Here is a 24,840-nt window from a genome sequence, read left to right as displayed (position 1 = left end):
AAAAAGACCCCCTAAATCTTTGTGGGGAAAGAAGGCATGTTGTGAAAGATATAACAGAGGATATCTGAGCTGGTACATGAAGTACTAATGGTTTGCTCAAATGGCAAATGTTGGGGATGCAAGGAGGACTAAATATTTTCTTGATTGTTTTACATCAAGAGAGCCGGGGAAGAGAGCTAGGAAAACAATGTTCAAGAGGTTATTTAAAAATAAAAGTAGTTTCAGATTTCTCTTTGTTATAAGCTTATTACCAGTAACTTACCTATTACCTTGTTTTTGGCTGATATATGTGGGTTTTTTTTAGTTTGATCAGATCTAAAAACTGAATACTTTATTGTTTCTCCTAAATGAATGGCTAAAGGCCTGTCATCCATCCTGGAATAGAAGGGCTCTCAATTCTGTAATTCTAAGGATAATTCCCAAAGAGATTCCTCTGAGACGGTTAATTGTTTCTATAAAACAACTGTTTAAATTTTCTAGGAAAGTGAGAAGTACCGATTTTGTTTATTTGACGTAATTATTTATCAGAAATTGAAGAGACATAATTACTTTTTCAAAGAAGATGAAGAGAGTAATGTTAATTGTGTTGGTAGCAATGAAGTTCACTCACATTGTTTATATAAACCTATTAATTTTAATTAAATATGGTTCAGAAAATGCTTAATCCTTAAAGTCAGGAATAGATATGGGATCTTTGTTGTACCTACCTAGATTTTTAGAAATGAATCATCTGTTTGTTGTCCTTGTAATGGTCAATGAAAGCTGGTTAAATTATAGATTACCACTTGTGTTTCTTTGGCCTTTATAAGTATTATTTTTTATTTTATTATGAATTAGAACTTTTTAAAAGATAATTTTAATAGTTCAAATTTGTTTAGTTGATGTTGCATGTTGTTACTAGTCAGATTTTATCTCACCCATCTAATTTGCATTATGTTCATTTTATTCCTCATTTTCTTTTTTTAGGACCCAATGTTGTCTTCCAGTTGTGAAAGCACCCCAGAGACCCACTATCCAAGTTTCACTCTAGCGTGGAGGCAGGGCAGGCAGCCCTGATCAAATATCTCCTACACAATTCATTTACTTCGTTTGAATGTTAGAGCCACTTGTATTTCTTTGTGTTTCTAATTTATAGTTTAAATTTATTTGTAAAAAGTTAAAGGATAGTGGGTCTTTGTGTGGCTTTCCCTGCTGTTCACTCTGGCATCTTTAGCATTTTTCTTCTTTTTAATTTGATAATTGTAGGTCATTAGCATGCATATTGAGGTTTGCCCTTACATGGTGGGAGTTCAAACACACAAAGACCCACTATTTGCACAAACTATTCTTACTGGTTTGGAATAGGCTGCCTTGCTTTTTTAATGTTATTGCAACATGTATATTCATTACAGAATTCAGATAAAATTTGCTTTTGTTCTGCTATTATGTTTGATCTGATCCTAATCACAGTGAGCTCTTAATTAGCTCAATATGTGGTTTGCCCTCAAGTGCGCACTGTTTATGACTTTGTAACATGCCACCATGAATACTGACATTTAGATTTGTTTAAAGGCCAAGAACTGGAAACAGCCATGCCCTGTTTTCTGTGTACTTGGGATGGGAGCAATAACATTTTGGGGCAGCTTTTAAAATCTCAATAGAAGAGGAAAGTGGCCTGCTCTGGCAGGTATGTGCAGAATAGAGTGTTTCATTTGGTCCAGTGCCAAGAATGAGCACTGTGCTATGGTAGTTCCCTTAGGATCTTTATGTGCCCTGGGCTAATGAAGATATTGCATCATGTGCTGCATCGTTTGTACACTTTTTCGATGACCTAAAAAGGGATTATTTTTGAGGAATGAAAGGCTCCCATCGTTGACTGTGAGATGTGAAAAACCCTTCCTACCTTAGAGCATTTATATCTATAATACATTTTAAAGTCAGAGTTCATTGCTACCTGTTTTAATCAGGTGACTACATGTCTCAGTATACAAAAGGGCACTGGTTGGCATTCTTCTTAATGTATTGAGTAAAGATAGTAAGAAGTCCTTTAAGAGTTTAAATGTCCCTGAAACAGACATGCAGACTCTAGTCAAGAATGAATTCGAGTAAAGGAAAGATGTGTGATATCTGGCGTTTCTCTGTGTTCATGGAGCTTCTTTGAGGCCAGAAGATTGATTTTACCATCCAGACTTCTCTGGCTAATATGTATTCTTCAACCACATTGGCTACTTTGACATAGGAATTTACTTCTTTTCCTTGAATGGAGAACACTTTTAAAAATAATGACAAAAATTATTATAAACTAATATATGTGAGAGTACTTAGTAGAAACAAAAAGGAGTTTTAGTAGACAGTATTATATTATATTTGAAAATCAAGGAGAAGTTTATGCAACTTAAAATGTTTACAGACTGCAGTGCAATCTACTGTTTGTGAATGTCAAAGTATCAGGAAAAGTGTATATACAATCAGAGTCATATTTCCTCACAAAGTTATTTATGAAGAGTGAAATATGGTTTTATACCTCTCAGTTTCAGTTAGAGGCATATTTTGTGCAATATTTATGTTAATGTGCCTATACATTATGAATGAATTATTTGAGTCATACATTGCCTAAATCAGAGCTTTATGATGCCTGGGAAAGAATCAACAGTTAAGTTAAAACTTCATGAAGTTCTAATGTCTGTGTTCCGAAATATGTCACATTATTAGGATGTAGGGAGATAAACGTGTGCTCCCTAGGGTGGCAATTTCTGTTAATAGACCACTTCCATTTTTAGCATTTGGCATCCTCATGATACTTTTATAAATATGACATTAATAGGAAAGCAATAATATCATTTTACAGATGGAGTAACAGATTTGCCTGCGTTCACTGAAAGAGTACAAAGATTGGGTTCTTGTGAATTCAGCTGACTCTTCCAAATTGTATGAACTACCTGTTCTTGCCTTTGATTTTCTGAACTGGTTGCTTTTGCATTCTTTAATTTCAGTTTAAAGTCAGTTACTTTAAATTCACTTTTAAACCCTCAGGCTAGAAATCATACCACTGTTAATTAGCCATATTATTTGGTCTGACATTTTTTCTTTATAATTCTGAAACTGAGTTTATCTAATACATTGATGAATTATTTTAAGGTATTTTTATAGCTCAAATCACTTCACTTTTACCCTAGTAAATATAAACTACTAGGAATGACCTTCAGATAGCATTTAGCATCTGTAACCAATATGAAAATAGTATGTTCATCAGGTATCTTACGGATTAAATCACATACTGGCATATTTAAGCTGAATGTCAGTCTGGAAAATAAATTTACTATATTAACTGAAATACCACTCTTTGTATAGGTATTTTGTCATATATTTAAGAAAAAGCTAAAAATAATGGAAATCATATGACATAATAACTTAAGTCTTCTTAAAAGTGCATGCAGTCTTTTGCAATACCTCATGCAGCCAAGTATTTGTTCTCTTCCTCATTCAGTATAAGGCAGCTTTCAATTTGCTTAGAAGGCAACATTAGAAGGTTAGAGTTCATCAGTAACATAGAATTTTAAAATGTGAGTTCAACTGAATGGATTTGAATTTCTGTAGGAGGTAAAGAATCAAAATACCTGTTTATTTAAAGATTGCAATATATGATAATCATTTTTAAATTATTTGATTAAAGCTTTTAGGTTTTCCAGAAATGAAAAAAGTCAATTCTAAAACGAATGCTGATTTTTAGAAAATTTGAAAATGTAAATCAGCCCTATCCATAATATAGTTTCTCTAAGACTTTATCTTAAAGAGTCATTTTAAAGTAATACAGCTATTAAAAATGTATCTGCTATTTTAATGTTTTGAAATAAAACATTTTAAAATATGAATACTATAGTTTAAAAGAGGAAAGAAACAGGGAGAAGGAAAAGTAGAGAAAGAAATGCCAATTCCAGTCCAAAGCTTTATTTGCCAAGTTTTCTTAGAATGGCTTTTACCAATTTATGAATCCTTGTAAACAGAATCTGTAATGGAAATACTGAAAGACTTTTGCCTAAAGTGGCATTATTGAATGCTGCTGTGATGCTACTGTAATGTAATAAATTATTAAATTGTTGCAAAGTGCTGTTTTTGCCTTAAAATTTTATTTTGTGTGTCTTGAAAACTATAGTATTAAAGGTATTGAGATTGTGCAAATGCTGGGCACGCTTGGCATGAGATAATCTGTTTTTATTTTTACAAAATTGTAATATAACTATGCAAGTGTGTTTATTAAAAGAACACAAACTATATTAGTTGTACTGTGTATTTCTTTTGAAACATACTTTTAAAACTTATTTTTAATTGTTTATATTTAGTCATGATTAAATGTCTTTGGAATGTCCCTTTTTCCTTAATGTAGTCTCATGAGTACAGGCCAGCCAATTGTTTTATATCATAGGGGGCAAAAGAAATGTTTAAGTGGTTAAGATGAAGATAAGTTAATTGGAGATAATCGTATGTATCTCAAAAGTGAAATAAATTTTGATTTTAATATGGTGTTGCTCACAAAAGTAAGGAAAACATAATATAGAGTAATAGACTGTCGTGCTTTTATAACTTTTACTGCATCTTTTTTCTAAAAAGATTGGACGGAACTTACAAATTAATACTCACTGCAAATGTAGAGTAAGACTTTTAGTACAAAATAAGAGTTTATGTAAAAGAAACAGCAGTGAATGCTTGGAGGTGTCAGAATTAAGCAGAGTGTTCAAGTTAATCATGTTGGTGGTTTTATAAGCCCTTGGGTGGAAAGAAAGATATGGATCTAAATGCGTCAACATTTAACACAAACAACCTCTTTCCAAAAAGCCTTTCCTCATCTCTGTAAAGTTATTCAACTAACATGTATTAAGTGTTTACATAAGGCCAAGCAGGTGCTGGAATACAAAGCTGAGTGTCAGGTGGCCATAGTCTTAGGTGGTACATAGGTCTTTGAGGGGATCAGGCCCATATGCAGATAATTATAAAACAGCATATTCAGCACAGTGATAGATATTGACCAGGCACTGAAGGACTGCAGAGAAGGAATACCAAATTCAACCATGTATGGTGAATGAGAGACTTCCTGGAGGAAGTAACAGCCAGGTCCGTAAGATAAGTAGGAATAAGCCAGATTCTGTGGGTAGGATGGTAGAGTGTATGATAAAGGTAAGAAACAGCATGGTAGGAGGTGTAATTATAAGCATTCAGTATTGTTAGAGTGGAAATACAGAGCCAGAAACTGTGAAAGTTGAGGCTTGAGAGGCAGGCCAAGGGCTAAATCAGAAATTCTCTAGCTCAGCTGTATGTTAGAATCATTTGGGAAACTTTAAAAATCTCTAAGTGCCTGGGTCCTAATTTAAATGGATTGAAGTTTGGCCTGATCATGGAGATCTTTCAGAGACTCCCAGATGATTCTGATATGAAGCCAAGGTGGAGAGAAAAATGACGAAACAGAGTTCTGAGGGAAAATTGGCAGAAACTGGAGATTGGTGGAATATGAGCGTAGGTGGAAAAGTCAGTTATTTCCAGGTTTGTGTCTTGAGGGACAAGGTGGGATAATGGTGCTACCAACTGCAATGAAGAATTAGAGTTGGGGGAAGATGAGTTTGGAGCACCTGTGGGATGTCCAAATAGAATTGTTGAGCAGGTAGATAAAATCAAGATATATAACATCAGATGTACACCACCTGGTGGAATGACATACATACTGGTAGGTGTTGAACCAGTGGAAGTAGCTGAGATTACTTGGGAAGATCAGACCTCTTAGAAGATCCACAGTTAAGGTTTGGATAGTGCAAGGCACTCATAAAGAGAGGGAACAGAGAGGTTATATGAGAATAAAGAGGTTGTTGTGCTATTTTCATGATTTTTAGAAAATAATGAAATTCTGGCTCTGTAACCATCTCTGTCACCAGTAAAGAGGAAAAGTGCTCTTTTTGAGGACTTCTTGGTCTAGATACTTTTCTAAGGTCCTTGAATGTATTACCTCTTCATTTTTTTTAAGATAAATTAAAACATAACTTGTCCAAGATTATACGCTAGTAACTGGTAGAGGTGGCTCCCAAGTCCACACCGTTAGCCTCTATGCTAGTGTGCTGATATTACCACCATCCCATAATAATGGACTTTGGCAGTACAACCTTTACTCATACCAGTGAAAAGAAAACAGGATGATGGCTCATGCCTGTAATTTCAACACTTAGAGAGTCCAAGGTGGGTGATTACCTGAGCCTAGGAGTTTGAGTCCAGCCTGAGCAACATAGTGAAACCTGTCTCTACAAAATAATAATAATAATAATAAAATTAGCTAGGAGTGGTGCTGCTGCACTCCTGTGGTCCCAGCTACTCAGGAAGCTGAGGCAGGCAGGTCAATTGAGCCCAGGAGACTGAGGCTACAGTGAGCTGAGATCACACCACTGCACTCCAGCCTGAGTGACAGAACAAGACCCTCTCTCCAAAAAAAAAAAAAAAAAAAAAAAAAAAAAAAAAAAAACACCAAAAAAAAAAAAAAAAAAAAAGAAAGAAAAAGAAAAAACAGGAAAAATAGAGATTGCACAGCATTTTCTCTATTTAAAAAGGACACACAGAGAAGAGTCAAGGAGTCAAAGACTGAACGTAATAAACAAAGACAAGACTCTATGACAATAGTATCCAGAAGGATAAAGCCAACTGTTACTTTTTTTGGTAACAGCTTCATTGAGATATAATTCACTTACCATGCAGTTGATGGTTTGTGGTATATTCACAAAGTTGTCCAACCATTTCCACAACCACTTATAAAATATTTTTATCACCTCAAAATGAAACTCTGTACAGTTTAGCTATCACCCCCATTTCCCTAAGCCCCCCTCCAGCCTCCATCCTTAAGCAGGCACTAATCTAATTTCTGTCTCCATGTTTGTCTATTCTGAACATTTCGTATGTATGGAATCATAAAATGTGTAGCATTTTATGATTGGCTTATTTCACTTAACATGATGTTTTCAAGGTTCATACATGTTATAGCATGTATCTGTACATCATTTTTATGGCCAAATTAATATCCCATTGTATAGATATACCATATTTTGTTTATCCATTCATTAGTTAATGGACATTTGATGGTTTCAACTGTTTGGCTATTGTGAATAGTGCTGCTGTGAACATTTGTAGACAAGTTTTTGTGTGAACATGTGTCCATGTTTCTTTTGGATATATATCTAGGAGTAGAATTCCCAGGTCAAATGGTAAATCTATGTTTAATTTGTTGAGGAATTGCCTCACTGGCTGCACCATTTTCTCTTTCCACCAGCAGTGTATGGGGCTTTCTGTTAGTCCACATCCTCACCAGCACTTGTTACTATCTGGCTTTTATTATAGCCATCCTATGGGTGTAAAGTGACATCTCATTTGGTTTTGATTCACGTTTCCATGAGGACTAATGATATTGGGCATCTTTTCATGTGCTTGTTAGCCATTTGTATTACCTTCTTTGGAGATATGTCTATTCAGATCCTTTGCTCATTTAAAAATTGTCTTCATAATCACTTTTTTTTAAAGACTTTTAAACTACTTTTTAAAGAATAGTTTTAGGTTCACAGCAAAATTGAGAGGAAGGCACAGAGACATCCCATATGTCCCCCGCCCTGACACATGCATAGCCTCCCCCAATAACACCCCCCACCAGAGCGGTACATTTGTTACGATTGATGCACCTACCTCATGTAATTATCAAAGTCTGTAGTTTACATTAGGGTTCAGTCTTGGTGCTGTGCATTCTGTGGGATTGGATAGGTGTGTAATGACATGTAGCTACCATCATAGTATCATACAGAGTATTTTTACTACCTTAAAAACCCTCTGTGCTCTACCTGTTTGGCTCTCCCTCCCTCCATCTCCTGGCAACCACTGATCTTTTTACTGTCTCCATAGTTTTGCCCTTCTCAGAATATCATATGATTGGAATCATACAGCACATAGCCTTTTCAGATTGGCTTCTTTCACTTAGTAATAGGCATGTAAGTGTCCTCCATATCTTTTCATGGCTTGATCCTTTATTTTTAGTGCTAAATAATATTCCATTGTCTGGGTGTACCACAGTTTATCCACTCACCAAAAGACACTGTGATTGCTTCCAAGTTTTGGCAGTTCTGAATGAAGCCCCTATAAATATTTGTATGCAGGATTTTGTGTGGACCTACGTTTTCATTTTCTTTGGGTCAATACCAAGGCATGTGATTGCTGCTGGATCATATGGTTTAAGAGTATGTTTAGGTTTATAAATGACAAACTGTCTTCCAAAGTACCGTACCATTTTGCATTCCCGCCAGCAATGAATGAAAGTTCCTGTTGTTCCTCATCCTTGCCAGCATTTGGTGGTGTCAGTATTATGGATTCTGGCCATTCTAACAGGTGTGTAGTGGTATCTCATTGTTGTTTTAATTTGTGTTTCCCCAGTGACATATGATGTGAAGCATCTTTTTATGTGCTTATTTGCCATCTGCATATCTTTTTCCATGAGGCATCTGTTAAGGTCTTTGGCCTTTTTTTTTTTTTTTTTTTTTTTTTTGAGGTGGAGTTTCCCTCTTGTTGCCCAGTCTAATGGCACAGTATCGGCTCACCACAACCTCTGCTTACCAGGTTCAAGTGATTCTCCTGTCTCAGCCTCCTGAGTAGCTGAGATTATAGGCATGTGCCACCACGCCTGGCTAATTTTGCATTTTTAGTAGAGACGGGGTTTCTCTGTATTGGTCAGGCTGGTCTCGAACTCCTGACCTCAGGTGATCCACCCAGCTCAGCCTCCCAAAGTGGTAGGATTACAGGCATGAGCCACGTGCCCAGCCTTTGGCCCATTTTTTATTCATTTTCTTGTTGTTGAGTTTTAAGAGTTCTTTCCATATTTTAAATAATAGTTCTTTATCAGATATGTCTTTACCAAATTTTTTTTTTTTCAGTCAGTGCCTTGTCTTCTCATTCTCTTGACCACATCTTTACAGAATGAAAGTTTTTACATTTAATGAAATCCAGCTTATCAACTGTTTCTTTCATGGACTGTGTCTTTGGTGTCATATCTAAAGAGTCATCACTAAACCCATGGTCATCTGGATTTTCTCTTGTGTTATTTTCTGGGAGCTTTATAGTTTTGTGTTTCAAATTTAGGTTTCCAATGCATTTTGAGTTAATTTTTATGAAGAGTAGAGGCCTGTGTCTACATTTCATTTTAAAGAATTTTTCTTTTTTTGGCATTTGGATGCCCAGTTGTTCCAGCATCATTTGTTCAAAAGACTATCTTTGCCCCATTGTATTGCCTTTGCTCCTTTGTCAAAGGTCAGTTGACTTTATTTATATGGGTCTATTTCTAGGCCCTGTTCTGTTTCATTGATCTATTTGTGTATTTTTTTTGCCAGTACCACACTGTCTTGATTACTACAGCTTTATAGTAAGTCTTGAGGTCAGGTAGTGTCAGTTCTTCAATTTTATTCTTCTCCTTTAATTTTGTGTTGGCTATTCTGAGTGTTTTGCCTCTCCGTATAAACTTTAAGAATCAGTTTTAGAATAACTTTTTAAACTTTGCTTTAAAGAACAAATTATGAAGGACATTCTTAAAAGAGATGTTTTAATGCTCATCAAAAGACAGAAATCACTTATTCTTTCAAAAAGAATGATAAATGAGCGTAGTGGGAAGTGTAGTGGGAGGACTGCTTTGCTCCCTGTCTCAGCCAGCTCACCCCTCTGAGCCTTAGCCTGGCTGTGTAAGTTAGAATAATACCCACATTGCAGATGAGGCTTAAAGGGCTTGTAAAGCACTAGTTTAATGTCTCACACATAACAGATACTAGAAATAACAGCTAACATTTAGTAAACATTTGCTGTGTACCAGTGATGAACTAATCATTTGGGTTGTCTGAATAAGTAGTAGAGTTGGAACTCAAGTCCAGATCTGACTCCAGAACTCATTCTCTTAACCACCCCCATATGCTGCTTTCCGTTAACTGGGAGCTGCTTTTATTCCCACCCACAAAAGCAGAACAGTCATCAGTTAATTGCAAAATAGAGGGTGAAGAAAATTAACTGCTTTAAATGAATCCGGGCTGGTCAAGTTACCTTCCAAGGTACCAAAGAACCTGCCACTGGGATCCCTGTGTCACCAGTGGTCACCCATGAGCCACCTGAAATCAGAGTCAGACAGTGCTATAGAATTTGTGTGTCCTAAGCTCAGCAATTTGGAGCAAAGTCTCCAATTATGTATGTAGTCATAAACATGGAAAATATGAGTCATATGAATATACCATTGGGGGAGATTAATGGTATAATAAGCTGTTCAATAATACTAAGAAAAAATATACATGTGCATATTTAACCCCTATTGCCCAAGGATAGAACTATAGTAATCGGTGTACCGATACAAAGTGCTACAGTGCGTGGAATAGTCTATTTGGAACTGGCAGTTAGATACAAAGTTCTAATTGTGTGTGTGACAGAATAGAAGGGTGTGTAAGGGAACAGTTGTGTCACTTAGACATAAAAAGAGTTAAAGGAGAGTAAGGGCCTGGTTTGCTTTTTCATTGCTTTGGGCTATTTGGCATTCAGAATATTTATCCTAAACCTTTTTGCTTTTAGAATTCAGTTCAGCAAGCGTAGGACCTGGTCAGTTTATACATGCACTGTCCAGTGATTGCAACGTAAGCACCATTTTAAATGTCCTGCCATTACAAAGTATAAGACTTGAATCAAGATACCTAGATTTAATGTGTAGTAGCTCTGATTTGTCTGGTAAGTCACTTTACCACCAAGCTTCAGAGTCTCTGTTTACTTATAGAGCAGGGGTCTGAGTTACCAGTTATTCAAAGGATTGATCAGCGGTTGTAAATCCTTATACACATATTGGTACAGTTATTTTTATTGTTAGACTTGAAAGTTCTAACATGATGAAACTATTTCATGGTATCTCTTTATAATATTCTGTATCCTACGTCTCACATTAATTTTCTCAGTTGAGTCACAGTACAAGTCTGGCAGGTTAGAAGGTAATGCAGATTTTAGCCTGAACTAACTGCTCTGTGAGGCCGAGGTCTGCCCTTTTGTCTGTCATTAGGAGATAGTTGCTATCTAAGCTTATGACCTTTTACAGTAGATTCAAAAGTAAAAATAAAGCCAGTAAAATTTTTCTTTATCTGCTTGCACTTGTCAATATAGTTGCTTTCGGAAATTCTAGAATATGACTATTTTCTGATAGCCAAATAGTTTGCTTTCTGATGGTTTGCAACATTAGAATATGATTTGAGCAGGTTGTGGTGGCTCATGCCTGTAATCCCAGCACTTTGGGAGGGCGAGGTAGGCGGATCACTTGGGGTGGGGAGGTTGAGACTAGCCTGACCAGCATGGAGAAGCCCTGTATCTAATAAAAATACAAAATTAGCCAGGAGTGGTGGTGCATGCCTGTAATTCCAGCTACTCAGGAGGCTGAGGCAGGAGAATTACTTGAACCCAGGAGGCTGTGGTAAGCTGAGGTGAGCTGAGATCCCGCCGTTGCACTCCAGCCTGGGCAACAAGAGCAAAACTCCATCTCAAAAAAAGAAAAAAGAATACGAATTGAACTTCTTTCCTTTTTGTGCTTACATGAGCAACATAGCTCCTAATGGAATAGAACTTGACATGCCTCAAAAAGACATGAATTTAAAAATTTGTCCAATAATTATCTAAATTTCCAAAAGTAAAAACAAATGTCTTTGTGGTGGAAGCATGCTACCTGGTACTCAATATTTGCCAAGTGGATGAAAAGCTATTCTTTTACAAAATAAAATACCTAGTAATTTTCTAGTGTCCTGATAAAACTTCAACAAAAATGCAGCCTTCAGAAAATGCAGCTTATTCATCTAGATTTACTGTTAAAATCTCATCTTTTCAGTGAGCTTAACTACAGTATAACTGGAAACCATTATGTGATACTCTTGCTGCATAATTGGGCACACAGAGAATTGCATTGTTCACTGGTGCTCCTCTCCTCCAAATGGGCAAGGACTTTTCTGGGACTTGTGACATAATCTCAACAAGCATTCTCTGTGTTTGTCATTACAGATTGTCTTTTGTCCCTTACCTTCTGGAATCTGCCCTGATTTTTCCCCTCTCCTTTCCTAGGTGTCTCTTGTTTTTGCCTTATTCTTGCTTGCACTGTAACTTGGAACAGTGGTTCCCAGCTATGGTGAGACACACCTGTGATTCATAACTTGTCTGTCAGTCTCCACATCCTCCCACAGCGTGGGGGTGGGTCTTGTGGCCCAGCCCACTACTAATTATTCCTCTGGGAACATCAACCTGATAGTAGCCATGATCTCTCATCTTTCTTCTTTGCCCACTCTTCCTGTCTACCAGAAAGGACCTACCAGGAAGTTTTCATCAGTTTCTCTGACTGCCTATAGTTAACACTGCTGTACTGTCTCCTGAAGCTCAGAGTTTATCTTCATATCACATTCTCATAAAAGCTTATTGAAGCCCTCCTGTGTGTCAGGCACTGGGGATGTGGCAAATCATAAAACAAAAACTTCGGCCCTCTTGGAGCTGGTGTTTGAGTAGACTAAAACAAAAAAATGAACAAAATGAGTAAGTGAAGTGTGTAGCGTCTTAGAAAAATAAAGCAGGGAAGGGGAAGGGGAGTTCTGCAGGGAGGTGGATCCAGAGGCATTTTATTTTGAACAAAATAAAATACCCAGATAAAGCCTCTCTGAGATGGTGACGGTGGGCAGAGACTGGAGGGCCGTGAGGATATCTGGAGGGAACCATGTGGATATCTGGAAGATCATTCTGGGCAGAGGGGGTAGCACACGCAAAATCCTTGAAGCAGGGGCAGCCTGTGGTGCCTGAGGAGTAGTGTGGAGGCCTGTGAGGTGGGAAAGCAGGAGAGAGGAGGGAGCGAGGGTCTGGGTGTGACCTAGGAAATGAGGGAGATTGTTTACGTTCTTGTGGGCTATTTATAAGAACTTTGGCTTTTGCTTGGAGTGAGAACCCATTGGAGAGTTTTAATTAAAGGAGTGACATGATCTGATGTGTTTTAACAGTATCACTATGGCTTGCCAGATTAAAAAGGGGGGAGGGATCAGAAGCCAGGAGATCCATCAGGAAGCTAGTTCAGTAATCCAAACACAAGATGATGACTTGGATCAGGATGGCAGTGGGGGACGTGTGAGAAGTGATCTGGATGTATCGTGAAGATGGAGCCTACAGGTGGATTGAATGTGAAGTGTGAGAAGTATCAGGTGGCCTGAGCAACTAGAGAGATGATACTGGCATCCACTAAGGTGGAAAATCATAGAAGAGGAGCAGGTTGGGAGATGCTTAGGAATTTGGTTATCGATGTTATTTTGATGTGCCTTCTAGACATCTGAAGGGGGATACCGAGTATGCAGTAGAACATGTGAAGACGTTCAGAAAAGATGTTCAGGCTGGAGTGCAAATGTGGGCGTCTATCAGTACATGAATAAGCCATGAGAGTGAACCAGGCCACCAAGACTCTGAGGATGTAGAGGAGAGTCCAAAGGCTGAACCTTAGGGCCCTGCGACATTAGAAGTCTGGAGAGTTGAGGAGGAGCGAGCAAAGGAGCTTGGAAAGGCAGACCAGTGAGGTGGGAGGATATGAGGAGAGCAGAGGCAGTGACCTGGAAGACAAGTGAAAAAGAGAGTAATCAGCAATCACAGACGCTAGTGATAGGTCCAGTAAAATAAGAGGAGGCTGCCTGGGGAGATTCAGAAGTTCCTTTTCTTTAAAGTGAAACTTCTGAAAATAATGTTAAAAGCGTAGTTTTCCAGGTACATGTAGTAAACATTTTTCTACAGTGATAACAGCTTCCTTGGTATTTCTCGAAATTGGTTCTACGGGTTATTTTTGTTGTTGTTGAGACACAGTCTCACTCTGTCACCCAGGCTGGAGTGCGACGGCACCATCTTGGCTAACTACAACCTCCGCCTCTTGGGTTCAAGCAATTTTCATACTTCAGCCTCCTGAGTAGCTAGGATTCAGGCACCCACCGCCGCACCCAGCTAATTTTTGTATTTTTAGTAGAGATGAGGTTTTGCCATGTTAGCCTGGATGGTCTTGAACTCCTGACTTCAACTGATCTGCCCACCTCAGCCTCCCAAAGTGCTGGGATTATATCATGAGCCAGCCCGCCTGGCCTGGCTCTATGGGCTCTTGAAAAGAATGTATAGTCTCTTGTATGTGTGTCCATATGTTAATTTTGTTAATAGTGTTCAAATCTTTCACATTCTCATTAATTTTCATTAAGAGAACTATATTAAACTTTACTACTATGATTATAGATATGTCATTTTTTTCTTTTTCTTTTTTTTGGAGGGAGATAGGGTATGTCTCTTAGTTTTTTATTTTACACTTTGAGGCTTTCCTGTTAGTTGCAAATAAGATCAGAATCATTCTTGTTCCTGGTGAATTGTTTCTCCCATCTTATACAGGTCCTTAAAGCCTCACTTGTCTGTTGTAACAAAACCTCCCCAGTTGCTTTTAGAATTTTTATTTGGATAACTTTTTCTAGCCCGCTACTTCCAACATTTCTATGACCTGATTTTTACTCCAGAGCCTCTCTTTTCACTGACAGATTTAAGCCATTTACATTGATTAAAACAATTGATACTTTTATTTGTATCTCTTTTTTTTATGTATTTTCTATTTACCAGGCATTTTCTTTGCCTCTTTTTGTTCTGCTGACATAGGGGCTTCTGTCCTATTGATCAAGTTTCTTTGTTTCTTTTATTGCCCTCTACTGGTTGGGAAATTATGTATTCTGTCTGTTCTTTGAGTGGTTACCTTTCTGTTTTAACATATATGTTTGCCTTTGATCAATATCTCCACCTTCTGATCGATGCAAGAAGGATGATTTATCTCTAATGATACTCTTCGTCTTTCATGTTACTACATTTTTGTGTTTTAACTTCACCTTGTATTTATACCTACCAGCTTACTCATTATTATCGTTTTGTATAGTCAATGATTATTTTGATTTTTTTACGAATTAGTGTTTTGGTTCACCACTTCTTATATCTCTTTTTTTCCCTTCTTATTTAATTTTCTTATTCCTGAAATACATCTTTTAACAGTTTCTCCATTTATGTCTACTAGTGGTAAATGCTCTAAGACTTTGTATCAAAATGTCTTTATTTCTCTGTCATCTGTGAATGGTAGTATAATTAGATTTCTGGCTGGACAGTTATTTTTCTCTGTGTTGTGTGTTATGTGCAGTCTGTCTAATTGCTCTTCGAATGTGGTTATTCTGGTTTTTCTTTCTGTTTAATAACTTTTTCCCCTCCTTGGTGTTTTGGTATGGATAATTATTTATTTTTTTCCTAATCAGAAACCATGGTTCTGAACTTGGGACATTGTATCATTCATCAATTCTAGAAAAGTCTCAGACATTATAATCTCAGTATTACCTCTCTCAGTTCTTTCCGTTCCCTCCTCCTAGACTACTGTCAGATGTATGTTGGGCCTTGTCATTCTGTCCTCTGTGTCTCGTAAGCTCCATTTCATGTTTTCCATCTCCTTTTTTTTTTTTTTTTTTTTAGACAGAGTCTCACTCTGTGAAACCCCATCTCTACTAAAAATACAAAAATTATACAGGCCTGGTGGTAGGCACCTGTAATCCCAGCTACTCAGGAGGCTGAGGCAGAGGATTGCTTGAACCAGGGAGGTGGCGGTTGCAGTGAGCCGAGATTGCACCACTGCGCTCTAGCCTGGGCGACAGAGCGAGGCTCCATCTCAAAAAAATATATTATATGTATATATATGTGTCCACACACACACACACACACACAGACACACACACACACTATATGTTTAACATAACTGAAGACACATAATGAAGGGCTTAAAGCCATAGGTAGTCTATTAAAACAAGGAATAAGCATAGTTGAAAAAGAATAAAAATGGCAATTATTATCATGGAAATGATATATTAATAGATTGTGTAAGATGCAAGCCAGCATTTCCATTCATTACTTTATAGACAAAAATCTTTTTAATAGTGTCAGTCTTCTGTTGAGAGAATATTTTTCCTGCTCCACCCTGTAATCTTCAGTCTCCTGCCAGTTTCCTCTTATTGGCCAAACTGAGGCAGAAGCCAGTGAAAACAGAAGCTTAGAAAAAACAGAAGCTTAGAATAAACAATATGTAGGTTGGCCTTTTTGCAGCACAGAGCAGAACACGGAAAGGGTGAGAAATGGACCTGGGTACAAACTGGCCTAGGACCCACACAGCATCCTACCCCCTAACAAATATCCCCTGACTGCTGGTGGCCAAAATGCTGTGCTCAGTTTCTGTTACAGAAATGTGTTAGACACAGTCCCTAATCTGCAGTGAGAGCCACAGACAAACTACACACATCAGCAACAGACAAGCTAGATGGTGTGAAATGTTAAAATATAGACATAAACCAAAGGAGAGGCAGGTCTGGGTGAGTGGGACAGAGGGACAGGAAAGGTTTTCCCGAAGAAGGGTCCCTTGGGCTGCACCTCGAAGGATGAGTAAGATGGTTCTTTGTGGAGAACAAGGTGTGGACAGAGGACACCACAGGAGCAAAAACAGCAGAGCCGTGGAAAGTGCGTGCAGCCTGCGAGGTGGCGGGAGGAAAGGCGGGCAGCGTAGTCAAAGCTGAGGCAGGAAAGGTGGGCTGAGGCTGGCTTCTGGAGACTCCGGAGCCCATGCCACCAAATTAGGACTTCATTCTGCAAATAATGGAAGCCGTTGAACGCTTGTGAGGGAAGGAACACAAAAAATGTCAAGGCTGGCTTGAGCTGTTCAATAGAAATCAAGTATGAGTCCCACATGCAGCCCTATACGTAACTGAAAATTTTACAGTAGTCACCTTAAAAAAGTCAAAAGAAACGGATGGAATTAATATTTTTTCTTCATTCAGTGTATCTAAAATACCTTTTCAGTATGTAATCAATAGATTATGAATGCAACATTTCCCATTTCTGTTTTTCTGGGATCGGTCTTCCCAGTCGAGTGTGTATTTGACACTTAGAGCACGTCTTCATCTGGCCCAGCCACACTGCGGGTGCTCATAGTCCTGGGTACTCATAGTAGCTAAGGGCTACTCTGTTGACAATGCAGGTATTAGAGGGTGGAAGAGGGGTGTATTCTGTCCATAAAACCCAAATTCCTCAGCTCATCAGGACTTTTCTCAGGGCAAAAAGGAGTTTACCCTCTCTCCCCTCAAAAAAAAGAGGATTCTGTGGTCAAATACATGTTGGGCACTCAGCTCATCACGCTTTTCTTTAGCACAGAGTTTCTCACTGCCTAAGAGGCTAATGTGCATTGGGGCCCTGTGAGCGAGATGCACAGTCTGCAGCAACGTGGATTCACCTGACCGTGCAGGACAGGAGTGTCAGGAGCCTATTCTGACATCTGCTGGACTGAGGGGAGCAGAGAACCAGGCAGCAGGCAGAGGCAGAAGACAGAAGGAAACACAAGAGGAGAGGCACAAGGGCTGAGACAGGCAGACTCGAGCCTCCAGAGCAGCCTGTCACCCGTACTGTGGGCTGGCAGAGCAGGGTGCAAGTTCAGAAAGGGTCACTGAACTTGGCAATGCCAAGGTCATCGTTACCTTCCTGAGACCAGTGTCGGGCAATGGGGCAGAAACCAGAATCCTCTGAGTGGAGATGTGACAGGGAGAGCTGGCGAGAGTTGGCCATGGGTATAAACTCCTCCAATGACATTTGGCAGTGAGACCAAAGAAGAGGGCTGCTGAGGAGGGACCAGGGTTGGAGGAAGGGAGCTGGTTGGTTGGTTTCGAACAGTGGGATAGGAGGGACACTTAGAAATGTTTATAGGCTAAGAAGGAAATGGCGAGGAGTGAACATAGAAGCGTGAAGGAAACGGGGGGCCCTGGAGGAGAGGCTGATTACAGACAGTGGCTTTAGAAAGAAACAGGACCCATCCTTCCCTGACTCAGGAAGGATGCACAGCGGCAAGTGGGCAGACAGAGGGGAGGAAGGGGAACCTCGTATCTTTATTTTTTCCCTGACATCAGCGGTAAGAACATCTGAAAGTGAGGGTAGGAGTCGGGTTGGAAACTTAAACAGAGGGTAAAAATTTAAGGTGACTCATGCCTGGAATCCCAGCACTTTGGGAGGCTGAGCTGGGCAAAGCACTTGAGGCCAGGAGTTCGAGACCATCCTGGCCAGCATGGCGAAACCCTGTCTCTACTAAAAGTACAACAATTGGCTGGGCGTGGTAGCGTGCACCAGTAGTCCCAGCTACTTGAAGGCTGAGGCAGGAAAATCGCTTGAACCTGGGAGGTGGAGCTTGTAGTGAGCCGAGATTGTGCCAATGCACTCCAGCCTGGGCAACACAGGTGTCTCAAAAAATAGTTTAAAAGCCATCGTGATGAAATGCAAAAGGGTCAGCTAGGCGTGACATGCCAGGGGTGTCCCCATATTATCCTGCTAAAGCTAATGTAATGTATAGTCCAGCTTTAGAAACAATAAAATATCTGAGACTCTTCCTGTTATTGCAAGGTATTATTCCAGATAGAAGGGCCAATATTTGTGGTTTTTAATGTAAATCATTGTTTCCCAAAGTGTGGTAGTTGTATCCTCAGGGTACGCAACTCAGTGACACACAAAATGGACCTATTTTATTTGAATGATTATGTATTTACTTTAATGACTATTAGACGAAACATAATGAGCACATTTAACTTCAAACATGAGTACGTATAGAGAAAAATATCAAGTAAATAATAATAGAGATGGAATGTGGCTGTGGCAGAAGTCCTGAAAGCAGAACGTGAAGTTTGTAAGACACTGGTAGGCGAGGTGGGGCAACCTTGGACACTGGCCTGAGTTCCCTCCATCAATCACCTGGCCACACTGAGCAGCACCACTGGATCCTATCAGGATGAGTTCCATTTCGCCAGGTGAATGGCCTCCAAGCCTCTCCTCCTTGCTCCGCAACAGCCTCATCAAGCAGACGTTTGGATTAGCCTCAGTGATTTTTCAACACTCTGCAGTTCCTCCTGGCAGAAGATAATAAAGGACTGTCCCCCTTAAAGCTTAACAATTTTGAACATGACAGTGGCATTATGATTTCTTTCTTTTTCTTTCTTTCTTCTTTTTCTGTTTCTTTCCTTCCTTTCTTTCTTTTCTTTTTCTTTTTTCTTTCTTTTCTCTTTCCCTCTCCCTCTCCCTTCTTTCTTTCCTCCCTCCCTCCTTCCCTCCCTCCCTTCTCCCTTTCCTTCCTCCCTTTCCTCTTCCCCACTTTCCCTGTCTCTTCCCTCTCCCCTTCCCTTCCCTTTTTCCTTCCTTTCCCCAGTTCCTTTCTTTTCCTTTTTTTTTCAGCCAGGGTCTCCGTTATCTAGGCTGGAGTACAGTGGTACAGTCAGAGCTCACAGTACAGCCTTGAATTCTCAGACTCAAGCAGTCCTCCCAGCCTTAGCCTCACAAGTAAATGGGACTACCGGCACATGCCACCATGCCTGGCTAATGTTTTTTTTAATTTGGTAGAGATGGGAGTCTCACTTTGTTGCCTAGGCTGGTCTTGAACCCCGAGGCACAAGTGATCCTCCTGCCTCAGCCTCCCGCAGTACTGGAATTACAGGCACCACATCCAGTCTGTGATTTCCTTTTAGAAACACCAAACATAACCTGCCTTATTCACTTTTTTTTTGTTCTCTGTGGGAGTAATTTCTTTAAAGCTGTTGACAACATCTGTAGAATATAGAGAAGTTGTCTTCTTTAGAACTGTCTGTAAGCCCAAATCTGTACAAAATGCATAAAAATGCAAAGGAAATTAGAAAGGGCAACAGGCCCTGCTTGATGGAAGGGGAGTGTCCTGGCAGGTGCAGGGGTGCACCTTCTCTCTGCTGCCCTTCCTGGGTGCCTCAGCTACAGAAGGTCTTCCCTATGTCATTCATCTCTTTCCCGGTTTTCTGACACAAGCCACTTACTGCCTCATGTTGTAGCTTGCTGGTTACCTACATGCTGTCAGTCTAAATAACAGAGAGAGACTCTAAAAGAAACTGATGTTTATTTGAGAATAGTTGTTGCACTGGGCACAGTGGCTCACACTTGTAATCTCAGCACTTTGGGAGGCTGAAGCAGGCGGATCATGAGTTCACGAGTTTGAGACCACTCTGGCCAATATGGTGAAACTCCGTCTCTACTAAAAATACAAAAATTTGCCAGGCTTGGTGGCATGCACCTATAGTCCCAGCTACTCGGGAGGCTGAGGCAGAAGAATCGCTTGAACCTGGAAGGTGGAGGTTACAGTGAGCCGAGATCATGCCATTTCACTCCAGCCTGGGCAACAGAGTGAGACTGTCTCAAAAAAAAAAAAAAAATAGTTATTGCAATGGGAATACGCATGCCAACAGGTGCTTATTCAGACAGGTAAAGCAGGAAAAAGTTTTTAAAGAAAAAATGAAGAGGATCACATAATTTATTTTTTTGTAATTATCCTTGACTGTAAGAATCAGTAACAAGGGTGGCACCAGTCCAGGGTTGGACAGGCGGTTGCTGGGCAGATATCCTTGCACAATATCCATGGCCTTTATGCAAGTTTGTGGTTTTGCAGAGTCTTCTGTGGTAGTTCCAGTTATCAAGCATTCGTGGATGAGAACTCTCTCTTCATGTCTTTTCCTGGCCCTTTGTCAGGATTTTTAAAACAAGTGACTCCATTTTGGTTCTTTCACTGCTTTTGCTTTTTTTCTAAGGAGGGTTTCCTGATGCATTTTGCCACATCACTGTGTATATGCAAGCCCTCAGCTACTTGTTGAGTGACTCTGGAATTATGTCACTTCATAGTCTGACATCTAGTTTAGCTCTGATGTGCCTGTAAATTGCTCCAAAGTGAATGCAGTACCTCTCACCCTGATGCGAGGCTGCTTGTGACTTTCCCATCATTTGTGGCTGGATATCTGTCATGTACCAGGAGTTATTTGTTCTAGTGAGATGAGGCAGTGGTCTTCTGGGAATTGCTGGGATCTGGGAATTGCAGGTTTGATAACCTTAGAACTTTCCTTTGAGAAATCTAGAGACATGTTTCTCAAAGTTTTTTTAACCGTAGCTCACAGAAATATATTTTACATTTTCAAATACATGCATAACTAAACATTTTGCCATATTTACCAAAGCTGTATGCATGGTAATTTCTATTTATTTATTTTTTAATGCTGGGCCTGACCAGCATTTTAAAAACCAAAATGATATAATGACCCACTAATGGCTTATGACCTGCAATTTGGAAAACAGTGGTCTGAAGCCATGTGATTCATTTAATCATTTCAGTAACTTCAAAACATGTCTGGAGATGGTGAGATTCTTCACCCGCTCTGCACAGTTCTGAAAAGAAATTAGGAGCACATTGAAATGTTTCAGACATTGCTAATTTGCCACTTTGGAGCTCTGAGTACTGGCTCATTAATGCCGACTCTCCGCATATGCGTGCAGTTAGCAGCGCTCTTTTTAAGGCTGTCGTTCTTTCAAAGCAGCATTTGTAAACCCAGCACGTCTGCTGACAAATGTCTATTTTCTACAAAGCCAACTAAAGTAATTAAACTACCCTTTTTCTTCCCCCACAGGGTGTGCTGATCTGCAAACTCTGGACACAATGCAGCCAATTGAGAGGAAAAGACAGGGCTATATTCACGAACTGATTCAGACCGAAGAGCGGTACATGGGTGACCTGCAGCTCGTCGTCGAGGTGAGGAGGCCGCTGCTGGTGGCTCTCGGGGGATCTGCTGTCTCCCACAAGAGATGGTGGGCATCAGTCTCGGGGCTGCTTCCACGCGGAAGCAGAGCAAGGCATCACTTTTGATGTGTGAATTCACAAATAGTGACGGCAGCTCTCACACCCTCCAAATGCTGTCTCTGCCCACCGGATAATGCTTTAGATTGAAAGTCTGTAATCAGCTCTTTCCCCCACATGAGGTCACTCAGAGTGAACCGGGAGAACAAGAGGGCAGTCACATGCCTTCGCTGGGTGTGGCAGGAGCCCCATCAAGGAAGGACTGGGATAAAATGGATGGGATGGTCGTGCTGCAGACTGTAGCTTCCTCAGATATTTGCCTAACTATATTTACATTGCTGTTTTAATACCTGACATTTTCATAAACTGACATCTCCAGAGGAACTGTGAAACAGTGAAAGTGGTCACCTCATGTTTCTATCAGTTTGGAAAACCCAGTGGGAGCATATTGTAAAATATTTCCCAAATATCATATAGCTACTGTTTGTACCAGTGACCTCTAACTGATGACAGCCATCCTTATTACAGTAGGACTTTAAAATGATTTGTGCTTGAGTGAACAACAGAAGACTTTCTATTTCTACTATCCCTTGTTTCCACAGCTTTCCACGGTTCCCAGTGTATAAGACTCTGAGGTTGGAAGACCAGTTAACAAACCACCCAAAGAGAACAGGCATCCCCCACCCCCACACACCAGACAGGTGCAGCGTATACCTGCCCTACCTTTCATCGCAGAATGGAGCAGAGGCTGTGACCTTCTGCGTCTGTTCGCCTGCAGCCCTGCCCTGGATTCACTCTCCACCTTAAGCGCAGGCCTCATGCCTGGGATATCCAGATGTGGAATACTTGTTCCCCTCCCATGCAAACTCCCATCATTTTTATTAACCTCCTGCAAGGATTAACCCTGCTGCTGGTCAGAGCCCAATCTTAAGGGACTGTCGGTAGGCGCAGAAGTCTCCCTCACACTAGGACAGAGGTGAGCAGGCACCAGATTGCTTGCCCCATACTCTGAGGACTGAAGCATCAGGTCTGGGTCCAGGGTTCAAGGTGAAAAGCCCCGTTCATAGGTAAGCTTCTTATAATATCCTCATGGAGGTTCCCAGAGGACAGACCATCTTATTCCCATCTGCTTCCCTCACCAAGCCCGGCACCAAGCAGCTGCATGAACAGCTACAGGGGCATAACCGAATCAGCGAATAAATAGATGGACAGCCAGATGCCTCCCCATCCCCAGCCGCAGCCTCCAAGCAGGCCAGCGTCTTTCCGGGGCTGCTGTCACAGGATTGGCCTGGTGTCTGCAGTCTGACTTGGAACCATAAAACTCTCTTTAGAGCGTGTCCAGCACTTTTACCTGAATTCTGTGAATCCACATTCACCTCAACTCAGTAAACATTAATTGCAAACCACGATGTGCAAAGTGCTTTGCTAGACAGCAGAGATGAAAGAAAGTTCTTGTCCCCGAGGAGTTCAGAGTCCTATTGGACACAGAGAGGCACAGGAGGCCAGTGAGGCTAAAACCAGGGGGTGGCGACCACCCCAGCCAGGAAGGACTTTCCTGGTTTCGACAAGGATAAGTTTGCTTCTCCAGGAGGAGGAAACAGAAGTGGACGGCACGCACGGAGGGAGTTACTGGAGTGGGAAGCAGCTGGCGGCCGGGCTGGTGAGGTCGGCAGGGGCAGGTCTCAGAGGCCCTGGAACCTCCAGGAGGAGTCTGCGTCTTATCACACGGACAGCGGAGGGCTTTGTGCGATTCTAATAGAGAGCAGCATGTCATGGGTATTTTGGAAAGATGACATATAAGAAGAGTGTCTCAGATAACTTCTCTGTTTCCTTAAGGTGTTGAAAGTCATTCCGTAGGAATCTGTTATGCAGTAGAAACTTAGATTTAGAATCGAAGACAGTTGAATTGTAGTCCTAGGTCTTTCATATTCTGTCTTGACCTTGAGCAAGTCTCCCTCTAAGCCTTTATTTCTTCGTGGGTCAATTGGGAATAATAATACGTGACTCAGCTTCGCCTCCATCACCCATGAAGCTCATTCGAACCCTGAAAACACAGGCATGCGTGTACACACAATTTACAGAGCACTGATATGTACAAATATGCATATTACACGTATCAGTGCTTTGTAGATCCTTAAGTACTATGCAATACAGATGTAGAGTATTATTCTTTCTTTCTCAGCAGCTAACTTCGAAACCCACATCTGCTTGGAGTTAGTCTGAGGGGTGGCATAAGTTGTTACTCTGGTTCTCGGTTGATGTCTCACAAATTGTTGTCTAGAACTCTGAGATGCTCCACCTAACGACAGCCTGCTTCCCCAATCCTGAAGCTCCTACAGTGCGTAGGTGCTTATGCTCATGGCTTTATTTAACCTTCATAACATCCCTAAGAGAGAAATCTGAGATTCTCCTCTTAACAAGGAGATTACTAGATTCAATCCTTGGAATCAGCCTTGATAGGAGCTGCACTGGCAAAAAGTAAGAACATTGTGCAATAAAAATTTGTCCTAAGTATGCTTATTTGGAATTGTCATGATCTGATTAGTTTCAGTTTATGAAGACATTGTTTGATTTCGACCACATGTAGGCTGTGTTATCCACACTTAAGCTAACTTGTGTTTTTATGTTGTGACTTTAGGTTTTTCAGAAGCGCATGGCAGAGTCAGGCTTTCTTACTGAAGGAGAGATGGCCCTGATCTTTGTTAACTGGAAAGAGCTCATCATGTCTAACACAAAGCTGCTGAAGTGAGTCCTGAGCATCACCTGTCATTGCCGCTGGCCCCGAAGCCCCCACACCGAGACTCACACAAAACCCTCTGCAGGGGCTTCTTTGCAAAGCAGCTTCAACTGCTTCTGCTCCCTCAGGCTTGTTATTTTATTATCATTTTATGAAATGTTCTGTGACTGTAAAATACATAATTATTGAGGAAAGGAAAGAAATATAACAAACTATTTTGATTAAACAAAGAAAAAATTAAATCATTAAACAATATATCAATCTATGATTCCAAGATATAAGATGTCCTTGACCCTGGTAGGGCAGTTAAGAGTCAGAGGAAAGCCGGGCGCGGTGGCTCAAGCCTGTAATCCCAGCACTGTGGGAGGCCGAGGCGGGTGGATCA

At 40.4% G+C, this 24,840-nt stretch overlaps 1 protein-coding gene across 5 annotated transcripts in view; it reads left to right on the top strand.

The window, feature by feature from the left end:
• Positions 1-24,840, top strand: part of ITSN2 (intersectin 2) — a 168,362-nt gene that overhangs the window by 128,175 nt on the left and 15,347 nt on the right. For 3 of the 5 annotated variants that reach the window (XM_017526853.1, XM_017526864.2, XM_017526874.2), the window contains 2 exons: positions 21,552-21,673; positions 24,357-24,463. In XM_017526853.1, coding sequence (XP_017382342.1) covers positions 21,552-21,673; positions 24,357-24,463 — 229 coding nt within the window. Of the gene's footprint in view, positions 1-966; positions 4,252-21,551; positions 21,674-24,356; positions 24,464-24,840 lie in introns of those variants that run through there. The other 2 variants (XM_037737761.1, XM_037737755.1) reach the window with 1 other exon arrangement.

Source organism: Cebus imitator, unplaced genomic scaffold (genome assembly GCF_001604975.1).
Source record: "Cebus imitator isolate Cc_AM_T3 unplaced genomic scaffold, Cebus_imitator-1.0 Scaffold1, whole genome shotgun sequence".
In the NCBI taxonomy this organism is placed as follows: domain Eukaryota; kingdom Metazoa; phylum Chordata; class Mammalia; order Primates; family Cebidae; genus Cebus; species Cebus imitator.
This window is presented reverse-complemented; position numbering and strand designations above follow the sequence as displayed.